The 16,877-nt window shown below is 46.9% G+C and overlaps 1 protein-coding gene across 2 annotated transcripts in view; it reads right to left on the minus strand.

Annotated features, from left to right (window-relative positions):
* Positions 1-16,877, minus strand: part of LOC122366394 (hemicentin-1-like) — an 88,887-nt gene that overhangs the window by 28,038 nt on the left and 43,972 nt on the right. For both annotated transcript variants that reach the window (XR_006253880.1, XM_043338605.1), the window contains exons 2-5: positions 12,534-12,661; positions 9,227-9,416; positions 1,849-1,992; positions 544-738 (exon numbers count right to left, since the gene is read on the minus strand). Coding sequence is in view for 1 of the 2 variants with exons in the window: in XM_043338605.1 (XP_043194540.1) it covers positions 544-738; positions 1,849-1,992; positions 9,227-9,416; positions 12,534-12,661 (657 nt within the window). In the remaining variant the exon portion in view is untranslated. The remainder of the gene's footprint in view (positions 1-543; positions 739-1,848; positions 1,993-9,226; positions 9,417-12,533; positions 12,662-16,877) is intronic.

Raw genomic sequence — 16,877 nt, forward strand, 5'->3', positions numbered from 1 at the left:
GGCCAGCAACACTGAGTGGTTTCACAAACTTCCCAAAACGCCGCACAAGTTAGGCCCGAGACAACTCGCTAACTAAAGACGAACACTTTGTTTCGAGCCAGCCCGGGCAGACTCAGAAGCCGACATGATCCTATCCTCAGAGGTGCCGTCAAAACCCGCGTCGAGAAAACTCAGAAATATCGCCGCCCAAATGGCGCGCGGTCCGTCGAAATGGACAGACACTCAATTACAAAGTGTTTCGAATTCATTCTTAACATAAATCCGAACGTTATTAAAATGGTGCAAGGTGCACAACAAACAGGTAATAACCTTAACTTGATGAATGTTGTTTTGAAGTATGAACATTATTTTTTCCTCATTCAATAGTCATAGGACAATGTTATTTTTATCAATAAATGACAAAATTTCTTTCTAATCTAGAAGTTAACAGTGTGTTGTTTCAGTCTTCAATTGACCGTCTAACTACAACGTTGGACAGGGTTAGCCGGCACTTCATGCTCCAGATCCAGCCGGTACTCCATTTCAAATCCAGCGGGTACTTACACTGCAGGTCCAGTCGAGCGATTGTGTCCTGCGACTGGCTCTCCCAGGCCTGGTGCAGAGCCACACAGCGCAGGTACGAGCCCGCCTGGCGGCGCAGAAACGTGTGCCGCAGCGTGGAAACAGCCGTCCAGGTTCGTGGCACGTCCGAGTCACTGATGTTCTGCTGAGTGGCGTGCGCCGTGAGGTCCTCCTCGCCTGGCGGAGAGGTCAGGTCAGGTCAGGTTAGGGTCAGGTCAGGTCAGCGTTAAAGTCGAAAGCATGCCTATGTATGTAGTCTCCTACGATCACGGACTTGTCTTTCCTGGGCTCAACGTGGGACAACTCTCAAGCTTCTACTGTTTTTTTTTTTTTACTAAAAAATTCACATTGTCCATTGCAGTTAGCATACCTATTCATGTGATTTCTTTCGTTTTCTGTAAGCATAATGTATCATTCCATCGAGAGCGATCGTCACGAAATAGCCGCGCGCTCCGACCCACATTGGCCATATGCGGGTCAGTGGTGGCGCGGGCAGCCCGGGAAATAACTCCTCCATGCACTGCACACATGCAACCTGCAGCTCGTTTGACGTAACCAGCCCAGCTGCGTCCATAAACAGTAGCAGTGCGGCGCTGAATCAGACTGCACTGCGGGCGCACCTATCCCGTGTCGGGAGACATTTGGACGCCTTATCGCCGTAAACACATGTCTGAGCACGGAGAGGTGGTAACTAGGTCCGTTTGTTCCGCCGACACGGCAGGGTGATGACACAGTGGCCACAGAGGTGGGTTCACTGTACGAGTCTGATAATGGGGTTAGAACCACGCATTTATCGCGGTCGTTATACATTTTCGTTATATAAACAAGGGCAAGGAAGCGATGAATTGTTCAAAGTCACGATATGAATTTGTCCCACAATGTATCCACTCAAATAGCAGCTTGGAATTGTGGAATTATCAATTAGAAACTACAAAAAAACTTATTTATTTCCGGCCATCTCCTATGACAACGAATTTTGTAGATCTTATTTGTCATTTGGCTTCGCCATTGAAAATGCCGATGGGTTGTGCGCACGTTTTCGAAAACAAATAGTGAGCGGCGTTGCTCCTAAATTACTTCAAACTCTTCGAAATATCTTGTTTCAAATGTGTTCAGTTCTGTATACGGGCATAACTGCTACGCAAAATGCACTTACCTGCTTTACAAAATCACCCAACCTTCCCCTAAAAGAATTGCCATTTTTAGGCAGAACAGCAATTAGCCAATTAGCCTTTGCTTTTCAGCATATCGATCGGTGGAAAGACGAGAGGCGGAGTGCGCACTTACCGACGAACCAGCGGATAGCTGCTGGAGGGTTTCCACCGGCGGAGGTGCATTGGACCGTCACCAGGTCCTCCAGTCGCGCGGTCAGGTTACGGCCCGAGGCGATAGCCACCGAGGAGTACACGATCTGAGGTGGCTCCGGGACGACTGAAAGAGAGGGGTGGGGTCAGAAACACAGAGAGACAAAGGTAGAATACAGTCAGAGGCGACTCAGGAACGGCTGAAAGAGAGGGTGGGTGATATCAGAAATACACAAAGTTAAAGGTAGCACGCAGTCTCGATGGCTCAGGTACGAGTAAAAAATGGGGACTGGGCCATTGGTAAATCACACATGCATAGGCAAAGACGGAATATACTCGTACATACTTACCAACTGGACGGTATCAGTTGAAGGCGGGACACGGTCTCAAACTCTCAACTGACTAGGGTCCGACTGAACACTGCTTTTGGGGACGAATGCAGAGCATGCTCTGAACCGGCTAGGACATAACGGAGCACGAGATAGGGTATGGGGTGCAGATATTCAGCCAATTACCATCCACTTCAGTGACGAAAAATAAGGACTCAAGTTAAACTTCTCCCAATTTGTTTGCATCCGCCATCCCAAAGAACTGTACCCAAAGAGCGGGATGAGTCGAAACGGGGCTAGAAAGTCCGAAAAAAAGAGGGGCACGAGTTCTCTTTTGCACCGACTATGTTAAGTGCACGGTGTCGGGAGCAATCGAGAGGCTTAGCTATAGAGAAGCTGAACAACGTCTCAGATCTTGGTATAAGGTGAGAGGGTGTTATACTCGTAGTGCAAGAAACCCGTCGATATATAAACCTCTGCACACTTGGAACACTTCACTCGCAAAGGAAAACATTAGATCCCTGATACTAAGCCCCTTTGACCCATTCTTTCTATTTATTGTCTCCGAATGTAACATAAAACGCAACATCAAACATAGCTTTTTAAAGTTTCCCTCTGAGACCATATTGTAATGATGGATCACTGAGCTACCGAAATCGGCGGTCAAACGACGTTTTGGTTCAGCTCAGATCGATGCGATACTGCGTTGAAAAAATCAAATGTTACCTTATTCAGAAACTATTTCGAAACAGGAAAACTTCTGAGAAAAAAAATAGTTCCCTGAGTTTACGAAGAGGAGAAATACGAGCACGCTTAGCATGCACCGTAAGTGATGGGGCTCTTGAAGAATTTAACGACCTCAATATTTTACAGTCGGCGTAGTCACATTTTAATGAAGTCATTCAACCAACTCATGAGCTTCGGAGTTGATGATCAAGTTAACTTTGCATTGAAACACGCAGGCTCCGTCGTTAGCAAAATATTAGCAGTTTCACGAATAGCGGATAAGATTATTAAAACGTGCAGCAATCTATGAAAGATTTGCTGAAATACAACCGGGCATAATACAATGTTAACTGGGCCCAAATACAACTGGAATTAAGAACGTATACCGTAAAGTGGGGCTATTTGAAACGGATTTTACAGTTTTTGGTCTCTCCCTTTAAAACGGCTCATATTTCCTATAGCATGTAAATTGCAAAAATGTAGTTCTCTGTGAGCTCTTTCATATAGGTGTATTTTGGTTCAGCTAGTAATAATGGCTAAGGTTAGGGGAGAGCGGGGCCAGTTGAACCACTTTTTATATATTGACATGTACAGCGAGATCTAGTTGTCATATCGAAAAATGCACAATGCCATAAAAAATATGCTCTTTTGGCTTTATTTTAAGATATGTAAAATTATGTTTTAAACATATTTTGCTGCCAAACGCATGCTTATAAAACAGCTCTACGCCCGTTTCAAATGACCCCGATTCGAGGGTCAATTGAACCAGCCCATGGGGTCAATTGCACCTATCCTTAACAATGGGATGTTTTCCTCTTTAAGGCCACTTTCTTAAGGAGATATTTTGTCCGGTTTACTTTTCCAAATGCTACATTCAATAGGTCGTTGGAAAGCTAAAAGTGCAAAGTTCCTCATAATAGGTGACATAAAGTACATAGACTATGGTAAAATGGGCGGATGAGAAAAATGAGAAATATCTCAGGCTATAGTGTGCTTTCAAGCAAAAGGCTGGAGAAAAAGGGGTAAAAAATTGAGCTCTATTAAACTACTATTTCAGTTTAAAAGCTCATTTCAAAGGTGGACTATTTCTTTTAATGTTTACAGCCCCTGAACAATAACCATTGCAAAGGTCACCGGGGTCCATTGAAACGGCCTGTGGCCCTGTTTCAACTGACCCTCAGAGAAGCGTTTCAATTGACCCCATTCGCTCCCGCCATCTCGCACGCGCCGTAAAGCACATGTCAAACGAGCTGGAGGGACGGCATCATGCTGAATAAAGGGCCAAATAAGGTGTTATTCCGGAGCCAGGAGTTCTTCTTTCAGCAAACAAAGGTATATGAGATATCACAAAATATTCATAAGAACGATTTCTCCCAAACGCCCCTCAAAAACACAAAAACAAGTGTCAAATCAAAATTACCGTCCGTTTGCCGCCCAAACGCCGTTGACAAAGGAAGTGGTCGAGCGCGGATGCGCAGTGGTGTCGGCAACGCCATATGTTGCATACTGTTGAAAATAAAGCCATGTTTCATCTGACCCCGTGTTTCAACTGGCCCCGCTCTCCCCTATTTTTTATGTTAAAGCCTGTCTCAAATAGCCCCATAGGGTGGGGCTATTTGAGACAGTTTTAGTTGCAAGGAAATTAAAGAAAATCGGTCACGCTAGAGATAATTTTTTAAACACCATGCATTTGGAAATTGAATTTTGATCATTTTGGCAAAAATTGTTTTTTCAAAGACTGTTATATGACCTTTATATTCAATCTTTTCCTTTTTCGTAGGACACTTCATTTCGGTAGGGTATAAAATTGCATCACTATATGCTAAGGCTATCATAATATGATGTGACCCATAGCTTTCAAACTGACAGGATGATCATCAAGGACTATTTTAAAGTCATCGACAGTAAAATTTTGAAAGTAAGTTTTTGTATATAGCCCCGGTGACGTGAAAACAGATAAACCGAAAGTCGGTGGGGCTATTTGAGACAATCTCGCTACCTTATGAAGCACACTGTAATGAATCAAACAAGGCAAAAGGTTTCCCAAAACATTTGAGTGAATGGTCTGCATGATTATTTGTTCCATTGTACATCTCCATGCGAAGAAATAACAGAAAACTGTTAAACGGTTTTGATTTTATGCCGATTTTCCTCGATCGCTGCATGCCGTATCAATTGGCCGGTTACCCTACCACATCAAGTACTTGGATAGGCTCACCTAACAGTACGTTCATGTGTTAAGTAACATTCGATGGTGTTTTTTGGTCAACCAAGGTAGACATATGTTGATTGTCGAATGAGTCAGTGACTGATGAAGCACATTTTAAGCACATATTCATCAGAATAACTAGTTTGGTCACCAGCTAAAGGGTTATTATGTTACACTACGAAGATGTAAATATTGCTTGCTGCTAAAAGTACCTACCATGAACCCACTGCACGTTTATGACCACGACCGATTCACCGGTGTTGCTCATGTCGAACGGTCGATGCACTTCAGGTAGATGGCGGTAAGTCTTCTCGGGTGCATCGCATCACCGTTATCATCAGCTATTTGGCATATCCGTTGAGGTTTGACCAGGTGGGCATCATCGGGATTCTGAGACAATGGGTTACGCAATCGGCAGTATCGATAACAATATAAAATATTTTCATGAAAAATGTGCTTAACCTATAAGCAAAAAGGTAATAGCGATAGATACAGTGGCGAAGCTGTTAAAACTTCAACTTTTTTAAGCTGCAGAGTGCAGGTAGGGGTCCTTTTCGAGCAACTTAAATTGTGCGTTTTCCTGTATTTCGTTTTTCATTGCAAATTTCTTTCGTAACTTTTCGAAATTTTCAAAAAGGTTATTCAGAGCATCCATTGTTCAATTCCACATCAGTCTAAGCAAAAATGACGAAAAAACATCAAACGGTTTTCATTTTACAGCGATTTTACTATACCATTACCTTACTGTCTCAAATAGCCCCACTGTCTCAAATAGCCCCACTTTACGGTATGTAATTTAATGTGGCTGCTAAGTCACAATACCTTAAACACAATTACGGAGATTCTAGAGTCAACTGAATAAATCATTTCAGCTACATGTTTTAATTACCGACATAGATAACATGAAACTCTGGTTATCAATGTTGATTGGTTATCTCTGGCTATCTATGTTGATAGAAAGCATGATTCATGTCATCTATGTTACCGATAAGCTGATTGCAGTAAAAGGTCTTGTTTTATCCAGCCAGCTTACTTTCCGGGCTCACATTTTCAGTGAAATGGGAACGAAAAGGTATTACTTCTGTCTTCCATTCGGAATATTGCAAATGCTAAGTGACCGAGCAGTATTCAGCATGATGTGCCAGATTTAAGACACCATGTATCTATACATACGTTTCATTATTATTTAGTCGGAAGATAGCGATTCAATCAGCGGAGGAAATATCTGTATGACAGAGTTAGACATTCACCTGACACAGTTCGTAAATTGACCGTCTTCAGCAATTTAAACGCGTTCTTTATTTAGACATTCCACGAGCTCATGAACGAACTCCGGTTACCATCGTAGGTGGGTGATATATGGTTTTCGCTCAGCAGAACATTATACAGCTGACCGGTCAGGTCGGCCTGATCAGCGCCACTTCGTCAGAAAAGCTGAACTATTGCCAGACTAAAGTCTTTCATCTGTCTCAGCCATTAGCGTCGCCACGGGGGGGCAAGCGGGGCAGCTTGCCCCCCCAACCTCGGACCGGGCACCCCCTGAGATCGATACAGATCCGATGAGATTTTGGAGTCGGGGAAAAAATGGGGGTACCTTTCTGAGAATGCCTGTGAGGTCAGACTCGGTTGGAGCGTGCAGTTCAAACCAGAGTCTGACTCGCAGTCGCCAAAATCTTCAAGACTCCGAGTCCAGACTCGGAAATGTCAATGCTGCGATCCATTCCATGTTCCTAGTTCGTTCTTTATTACATTTTACAGCTGATTTTCATAAGTTTTGGAGTGCTGACACAATTTTCGTTCAAAGCGTGAAACGAAATCTTAGGGGCATTTCTCAACTCTCGTCAAATGTCTGCGACAGGCTCAAGTACCGTACAAGTGTCGCAGGGCTCATGAGCTTGCTTTAAACAAAGGCTCCTAAGGAGCTCCACTGAGCCCTAAAGAAGCTTTCAGAGGGCCCAAACCGGCCTCTGAAAGTTCCACTGGTGTCCATGTTCTCTGAGGGCCCATACAGGGATCTTCGAGCCTTCGAAGTTCGAACATTTCTGAGAACCTTAACTGGCCTCTGATAGTTCAGTCAAACTTTGGAGGCGACAGACCTTGCTAACCCCAAGCCGGCATCTGAGGGGTCACAGCTCACGTGTCCCTCTGAGGTCCGCAACACCATATTTATTATGTCCCTACGTAGGGTCCTTAGGGATTCGACACAGACCCCGAGGGTTCACACTGTTATCCGAGGGCTCCAGGCTCACCCTGGGCCTAGTCTCTTAGCGCCCGCCGCCCACACTGGCTTCTGAGGGCCCCACCTTGGGCTCGGAAAGCCCTAAAGCACCACGTACACGTAAATATTTGAGGTGACCCACGCCGATCTCCGGGACCCTAAGCATGCTTCTGAGAGTCAGCACTGACCCTTAGTGGCCTGAAATGGCCTGGAAGTCCCAAACCTATCTCTGATGGATCCCTTGCCGCTATGCCGTGCGTAACTTTTGGTTCCGTTTAACAGTTTTTGTGCACGTTTGCAGCGCTTCCCTTCACACGAAAAACGAGAAACTTTTGTTCACACTCGAGTGAACAAAACACTTCCTCTCACTAGAGCAAAGATGAATTAGGTACTTCCGATTCACACTTCCGACATTCACTCTCCGCCGAATGCCCAACTTAGCTACGATCGGCGGCTGGGATAAGTCCTATGCATTTCACGTAAAACCTCTGCATGCATGCGTGAATGGAGGTTTTAGCAGGGTGATCCGATTAAATGGAGCGTTTTTCACCTTTTTCTGGGTAATGATCATTAGAGTCGAGCGTCTGCACAGGGGCCCTCTGCAGTGCGTCGGCAATCGCAGCCACTATATACTAGTTATAATTCTACCAGTCGTTTTTGTCATGTAATTTCAAAATTTCGAATTTTTCTGTAAAAATTACATGTCATAGCTAGAAGGAAACCTTTGTCACCATCGGATTCCTCGCACCATTGCGCGTCGAATGATATGTAAAACGAGTGAGTAAAGACTGGGGAAAGGCAAGTTTTAGCACAAAAGTTGATTTTGCCCCCCCAACCGAAAATCTCTGGCGACGCCTATGGTCTCAGCCCACTGGGGAGCACTGGAGAAATACTTTGACCCGACAGCTCCCGACTTGAAATAGGATAAAGCATCGGACGTAGACCGCACCTCACGCTGACAAATATACGAGTATCAACTGCCTTTGAAATCATTGTCTTCAAATAAAATGTTCAAAAGCGCTATAGCACTCACTTCCGCCAACACCTACTGGCTACTACCAAAATGGGTTTATTGAGTGCTCAATATATTGTGGCCCAGGCAAGCAAACAAAATTCTTTACATTTCCACCAAAAATACATTTTTTTATTTCATAGACACTCGAATGACAAATGAACATCCATAAGCAAAAATCCCATAAACAAATTCACCAGTGTCTTCTCCCGCCACCAAATGCCAAGAAGGAAACACGCCGCACATTTTGTCTTCCACTTTTTTCCTCGCTATCATGAATGCCCCCCATCCGTAACATCATATCAGTGTCGACCCAGCAATGGCTCGCAAATAAAAAGAAGTGCGCCCGGGCCGGCGCTGCGAGATGCGCTGCCGCGCGCGAGGGGAGGGAGACGGATGGCTCCTGGGTGAGCCGGGCGAGCCGCTCTTGGGGCCGCCGAGTGCGCCGCACGCCCCGATGTGAGGGGTTCTGAGGCCGCCGGGCCGCCCGCGCCCGCTCCAGACACTAGAGGTAATCGGGCGTGGGCCACCAGTCGGAGATACCAACGGTCGGAGGTGAGGGAACTGGACCGAGAGCGAAAGGGCTCGTGGAGGAGCGGTCAGCGGTATCGGTCTGTTGTGATAGATGGGCTGGTCTTCTATCGATGGCCTATTGTCTACAGTCTTCGGGCAAGCCCCGGTAATCCGATAGGGCTAGTAACTGCTTAGGCTAAACGAGCAGTTGCAGAATAGGTACTGACTTCAGCAGAAAATGACCTCTGCCTCGAGCGGGGAATGGTCTGTGACCTTTCACAACAAACGGGAACTTCCTTTGGCCTCACTAGAGACTATCCTCCGACCCAATAAATCATTGACATCAGGACTGACCTCTGACGACGAGCGGCGCGGGCACCGACCGAAGTGCGTCCTGCGTCTGGAAGCTGCTGGCCGTGACCTGACACGACCACAGGCCGTCGTCGTACTTCAAATCGGCCCCGAGCACTCGCAGAGAGCAGTCACCTCGATCCATCTCAGCCTCATTGGCCCACTCGTACTTGTTCTTCTCCGGACCAATCGGCTGTCGGGAGAGGACACATAATGACGTCAGTGTGGCAAATGACGTCATCAGGGGTAGTTGTCAGTTCAGCTGTGACAAGGAGGAACTCTGCTGGCGGCTGTGGAAAATGATGATTACATCGAGTTCGTGTCTGAACGATGTTAAATTTCATTGGTTGGAGCCCGATGAGCAGGTTATGTTTTTACGTTGTCAGCTGATTCAGACCCGACGGGGTGGGAAATGTTAATCGGTCATCGGCGAGCGTGCTTGGGAAACAGAAGAGAACAGAGCACGACGGTAATAAAGTTCAGCCACTCTCATGGATTCTCCCAGGATTGTGATGGAAATGCACGACCTGATTCGCACAGATACCGGATATGAAACCCCAAGCTGGCCAAGCTAGAACGAAACAATGATATGACAGGAATGACGCAAACACTACAAGGCTTATGAAGAGGAACCCATGATGATGAAAACACCGCACCTCATGCAGCTTATAATTGATTGGCGTTTGCCAAACAATATGCGTGCAAACATGCAGGCATGTACGGTATGCAGATGGAAAGGCTGACAAGCCATTCGACGCCCTCGTCCAATGCTTAGTGTTGAGTTAAAGCCAATTATGTCCAATTAAATCGTAAAAAATGATAAGTGACAGGATCCCTGAAACAGGTTCTAAAACGCGGCTTCCCGCTCATGGGTGCTTCACAACACATTATCCAAGAATTTAGGTCATGTGCCGAAAAGCGCAGCTTTTCATGGCTATATCAGCAATTTAAAAGCATTCCTTCATGGTTACACAGCTTCACAGCTCCCCATTTTCTCAGTTTCAGTAAACATTCCCAGATAAACACACACAACAGCCTTTGACGGCCGATCTAAGGCACGAACGGCCCTTGGTGGGCGGCATTGGCCGGTATAACCCACAGCTGCCGGTCAATCGAACGGGAATCTCCACCGGCCAGGATGGAGTCGGCGCCACACGATCCAACGGCCGCATATGTCCTTTACATGGCGCCGGCACGCCAGCGAGCCTGATCCGTCCCAGATTGGTCCCGTCAGGGGAGGGAGGGGAGGGGAGGGGAGGGAGGGGGAGGGCGCTGACCGGGTCCGTAACACGAACACCGCGTCAGCATTCGGTGGTGTCACAGTGGCGCAAATGTGATGAATATTGGCGCAGAGTCACTACTGAGGCTTGACGCAGACAATGCAATAGCCAAAATCTGTCTCGAAACAAAGCAAGCCGTCTGATGCGAGGACGCATCTTTGAACTGCCAGAATGCATTGGCGCTCGGACAAATTGATACAAATAATCTCTTTCGAAATGTTTGTAAATCTAAAGCATATTACCTAGAAAATGGATACCATTAAATATTACATCAATCAAACTTACATTTAACGCGTTGATGATGATTCAATATGCAAATAGAGATAAACATGACACATACCTATTTGAGCTTAGCGTCACGCCATTGACGCTGTCGTCTCTGGCGCTCTCGAAATAATATCATGCGCAAAAATGACGTAATCGCGGACATCCAGACTCGACTGTGATTGCCCTCTGCAGACTTTATTTGACGCCACGGAGAAAGGTCTGGCTAAATTGGCCGGCATTATTCAAGCCACGACTGCTTTTGGCATTATCAGGTGGCATATGATGAAACAGGCCGGTCGTCCTGGGCTAACTGCCCCTTCCCCACTGCCCACTTCCATGGCACTGCAAATTGGGGGTGATATGGATCTCTTTTGGTGTCAGGAGCAGACGCTGCATGTTACCATGTATCACATTTCTTGTGTCACAACAGGCATAATTCATGTCTTATATAAGGAGGAATGCTGGTGTCTTCGATCGAAGATGTTAATTTATACCTTTACTTCATTCAACCCAAATATATGCGCCGCGGGATTATTCAAACATCTTGCATATGATCATGCTCGTTGGGTAATCACTACGCGTATATGTTGGTACGTAAATAGATAGTTTAGTTTTTTTCAATAGTTATCTATTCGGCTAAGCTTTGCAATATGGATCGACCGAAATCCTACTAGAATTGGCTAGATCCATTACCAATATACCTTTGCCGTGTCCTTTAAATGTCAGGGTATTCCATTTCATTGGTTACGTAAGGCGAAAATGATGGAAGCTTGGCCACTTTTATTTTCACCTAATTACATTTTAACAGAACACGAGAAGCAATGCATTTCAGTGTTCCTTTCCTTCAGCTGAACCGATAACTTTTACCCAAACAAAGGGCTCTGTGGGTATACACTACACGTATTTTCATGTGTCAGAGACCTGAGTCTCCCTCACATCGCTCAGCTGAATCGCCCAGGAGTTGGGACCGGCTGGCACGCGCTCCACCCCTGAAGGAGGGTCCGGGCCGCACCCCGCCCGGTCGTGCAGTGTGAGAACGCCACACCTGAGCCGGAGAACGCGGCTACAGAATCACGCCACCGTTTTTTCTCTCCGTCTAAAACACGAGGGTGAGGCGAAATTGTCTAATCGAACGAGCTCCACGCATGAAGCTCCCGCCGTGTGGTGAATAATTAGCGAACGGGCGAGGTCTCGAGCGGGGGAGAGTCCCGCAAGGCAGTTTCCCAGACAGGAATTTATTTATTTTGGTTAAAGCAGACACTCATTTTTATTCGGTTTGTTACACAAACTCTTTAAAATCAAATCTCCAATTACGTACTAAATGTGTAAGCAGTGATATCTCGTGCAACACTCCTGAATTAAACGTTCCATGTTGGGGCAATTCGTTTTCGGCTCTATTTCTGTGGCGGCGCTATAAATCACACACCGCAAACATAATAAATCGACAGTTTAAGTGAGACAGAGTGTGCGGCAGTATGTCACCATGAGGCCAGGATGCCGGTGTGCTTATCGACCTAATGCCAGCGCTGTCGAGCTGTGGATAAATCAACGACCCGTCACAGTAACAGACGTGGGGTCGGGACGGTGATAGACGTGCCATTCGATTGGTGATTTCTTCTGCGTTAAAGCAGTCATTTTCCCAAACTGGTTATCTCAGAAGCCAGAGGTAACAACTTACAGAATGCTGCGCTAGCCATTGTGTGATGTGGATGCCCTCAATACATCCAAACATAATTACGAGGATTAAGTATACAGGTACTTACATATCCGTCCTTTTGCCAGGAGCACTGCCCGGCCTTGCTGTTGACCTTGCAGTGCAGCACGGCCGATTGACCCGGGTTGACCTCTGTGTATTGCGGCTCCTGATGGAAACTCTGTAGACAGGTCACCGCTGAAACACAAACAACATAACCTCCGATTAGTGAAAAAAGAAACGGACATTGCAACCATTTTCCATCACCAGTGTAGGTATTAATGTAGCCCCTTTTCTGAGGTTGGCAGGTTGGCACTGGTCAATGATCAGTTTATAAACTGCGTTTCATGCAGATGCGTTACTACGCTACCGCGTTACTTTTTCAATATCGGTAAACCATATATTGGATAGACCTTCTTGGCTACTCTTTGTACTTTTACAGATGAATTTACCCTTCCCAGTAGATGGGCCAAGGGGGTGGCTGGTGACACTCCTAACGTTTTTCGCAATTGTTCGCAACGCACTATCAAAAGAAAACTCTTGAGCCTTGCGTCATTTTCACCCTTGTGTTGGCGAGAAATCGAGCTCTCTTTCTCCGTGGTATATGCTGATAGTTTTCCAACCGCAAGCTCAAATGAGCCGACACTGAATGCGTATCCCTTGATTTCAGTTCTGCCAGGGAGAAGATGGATGATAATTTTCGCATTCATTCGTTCCCAGTTATTCAATCATCCAATTTCGTCGGGCTTTGGGTCTCTTCTGTCGGAGCTCGGCGGTTTGCAGCTGGCGGATAGAGCCGAGCCTCGGTCGACCCCAGTTACCCGAACTCCCTGGTGGGCCGGGGATGGCTGATTGGTCTCGTTAGCTCAGCGAATCACACGCTTCGCCAGCTGGTGACCGGCGAGAGGTCAACGAAGAGCGAATCCTCGACAGTGGGCAGGCTGCAGTGGGCGAGCTGGTTATAGCGGAAGAGACTGCGGCGTACATACTCGTAGCGCCTATCTTCACAAGATAGATAAGAATTAAGATAATACAATAAGCTGCAGTGGGCACTGGGCGAACTGATTACAAAAGCAAGGAAAGGAAGCGATGATTGCGGTAACGGTCATAGGGACAGTTACGGTTATTACGAGAGAGCAAGACGGGCTGAAGGCAGGAACTCTCCTGAAATCAGGATCAAATGGGCATGTTAATAAAGTTTGATGTCATATTTTGCTTCAAGCTTTTGCGGGATACGACCGAATAAGGTCAAAGAGAACTATTTTTGTACAGAACTGATTCTTCAAAAGTTCGAGAAATGTTGTATGAACTGCACCATCAAAGCTACTGACACTAAGGAAACAGTAACTTCGGTAGTATAGGTACAGAAGCTACTTTCTGCGCCAGAAGTTGGCATGGTCGCTGAAAAACCAATCTGGTTCCCGGTTGTTTATCGGCGGTGGAACAGATAAAAAGCACCTCACATATGTTCCCGAGCGGGCCATCCGAGTGAAATCGAACAGGCCATCAGCTCACTGGACACTGTGTTGATACCCGGGGCACGTGATGATGAACAAATGTACGGCCCATTACCGCCCGCTGTGAGACGGAGCGGCGACCGACGACCGACGACCGGCCGGCCGTCGCCCCCGCGTCCTCTCCCCGGCAGCACTTAGCGCCGCCTGTGTCCGAACAGCTGCGGCGATCGTCAACTGGACACTCAGTCCTCCAGCAGCGGCCAGGGGAGGGCATCAAACGCCGAATGGCGATACACTGGGCAGATATTGGCGGGCCAGTCCAGGGAACAAACAGTGTGAGCCGAATGATAAAGTAAAAGATAAAGCAGTTTTACAAAGAGAACCCGTAGACGTAAAATACAACATACAAGTGCAAAAAAAAAAGAAAATGCATTAAGACTTGCTTAAAACTGACAGGAAGGGACAAAGACAGCAACAAAACGGTTACCAAAGCTAGGAAACAAAAACGAAAACAAAATATCCATAAATTGAGCCCGCAACCGCTACACCACAGACCAATCTGTGTGTCTGTGCGAGAGACGGGAACTGTTAACAATCTAACCACATTCAAAGGACATTTGTCACGACCTATTAGTATAATTCAACAGACGGGATTGAGAAACATAAATAATGCAGCACCATTTCCCCCATTCGTGCCCGCGAGCCGCACTCCTCATGTTTCCCAGTTTCATCCATCACGTTCGCTTGATTGTGGCGTGCCAACCCTTTCACACAGTCCCTCTGTGCGCAGGCCGCGTGCTGCCACAATGCGAGCCATTTATCTCGGCCAGCTTGCTGACTGTTGTCGATTTGGTGGCGCAGATCTATCAATCTGAGGCGTTATTGAAAAACGTCCCCAGTCTCAGTCAGAGGGTCTCTGACAGCCCGGGGTCCGTGCCCGCGGATGATGATCAGAGCGACACTGGGCTTTGTGGATATATGACTTCTAATAAATTTGTCATCAACAAAATGAAACCGACATAAGCAAATTCGTATGTGAGTACGATCTCTTAATCGTACTCACGCATTAGATGCTTTGAAATTGTTAGCGCCAAGGGCTTAATTCTTCAGAGAAAAAAAAAACAGGAATTGCTCATAGCTGCCTTCAATGGACGATGGACAATTCACACACATATCCATGATGTTCATGTGACAAAAATGAAGAAGTAGTTTTTCAATGCGTATGAAGCCATACTAGGCAGATTATGCATCTAACACAGGCAATACAAAACGATAGCTATCTCGGTGTCGTTTCAGGTGAGCAGCTCTACCAAAAACACTAACAAAGGAAAGATCAGACCTGTAACACCATCGTATTATTGCCATTCTCTTCAATCTTAGGAGGCTGAAACCAGTTAATTTTATCGCCCGGAAAATGGAGATAAATTGTGCGATAAACTTTTGACGGCGCAGGGTGGAGACGCTGTTGTACTTGGGAGATTTACAGTGGCTTTTACGTTCGACGGTCGGTGTCTGCCGGCGGTGGCCGATACTGGTCAAAAGCACCAATAAATATCAACTGCTCGAAGAAAATGAAGAGCGCAGCTTGATCCAGCACCAGAGCCATCTCCAGAAGAAATATTTTCAACATCGAGGACAGTTTGTTCGGGTGGAGCCCTCGGCGAACGGACGGATAAAGGAGAGATTAATGAGCGCTGTCTTAGTGCTTCCGACTCGATCCACTTTGAAAGTGCCGATACAACGAACGTACACAAAGAAAATGCGACCGAGTTACAAAAGGTTTTCCATTTGAAAGCAGCTGTGCTAGCATGGATTGATGAACTCGACACATTTCATTCACGATCAAACTTGTGGAGTAGTGGCTACCTCAGAAGTAGCCACACCACCAATGACCAACGTAATCGTTCTGAGCACTTCCGTGGACTGCATTTCCAGCATAAGTATTACAGCAATCCCCGCACGTATGCCAGATAATTACGAGCGAGCGAGCGCAGCGAGCGAAGTGAGTCTTTTCAATATAACGGAAAAATCTCAGTATGAGCGGCCCGGCCCGGCCCGGCCCGGCCCGGCCCGGCCCGGCCTGTAACGCTTTTGAGAGGCTTATATCTCAGCAACCGCTGGACCGATTGGCCTGCGGTCTTTTTTGTTGGGTAGGCCCATCCCTTCTACCCCGTAATTGACTACTTTTGATCAGGGCTGCGGAGTCGATGGATTTTCGGCGACTCCGACTCCGACTCCGACTCCGGCTTTCAAAAACCAGCTCCGACTCCGACTCCGACTCCGGGCAGAATTGTCGACTCCGACCGACTCCAACTCCCGACTCCGACTCCGCAGACCTAGCAGGGCTGCGGAGTCGACAGATTTTCGGTGACTCCGACTCCGACTCCGGCTCGAGTTTCTAAAATCGACTCCGACTCCGACTCCGACTCCGGTCACAACTGTCGACTCCGACCGACTCCGACTCCGACTCCGACTCCGACTCCGCAGCCCTGCTTTTGATACATCTCAGTGACCGTCGTGGCACGTGCCACGTGAAAAGTCAGGGGTGTTCAAGCTGTTTTGCAAAAGTAGTGATTTTGAGAGGCTCATATCTCAGCAGCCGCTTGGGCGATTGACTTGCGGTAATTTTTGTAGGGTAGCAGCATCCCTTCTACCCAAAATAGGATACTCTCGATGTATGTGGATCACCCCCAGTGCACGTGCAAAATACAACAATAAGAGGTGCCAAATTTGTTCCCATTTCAGTAACTCGGTAATTACTGGGGCGATTTCGCTGAAACTTGGCATACAGGTAGGCACCCACCAGGCATTGCATTCCCATGTGTTGCGGTTAGGGTGCTACTGCACGTGCGCACGTGCAGGGGGCGTTTCCAGATCTCGAGAACGGCTGGGCCGATTGCGCTCAAATTTGGTACACGGTTGGGGACCAGTTAGTAGGGTGCCGTGCAAAAGTCATT

Source organism: Amphibalanus amphitrite, unplaced genomic scaffold, assembly GCF_019059575.1.
Source record: "Amphibalanus amphitrite isolate SeventyFive unplaced genomic scaffold, NRLGWU_Aamphi_draft 000803F_arrow, whole genome shotgun sequence".
Taxonomy (NCBI): Eukaryota; Metazoa; Arthropoda; class Thecostraca; order Balanomorpha; family Balanidae; genus Amphibalanus; species Amphibalanus amphitrite.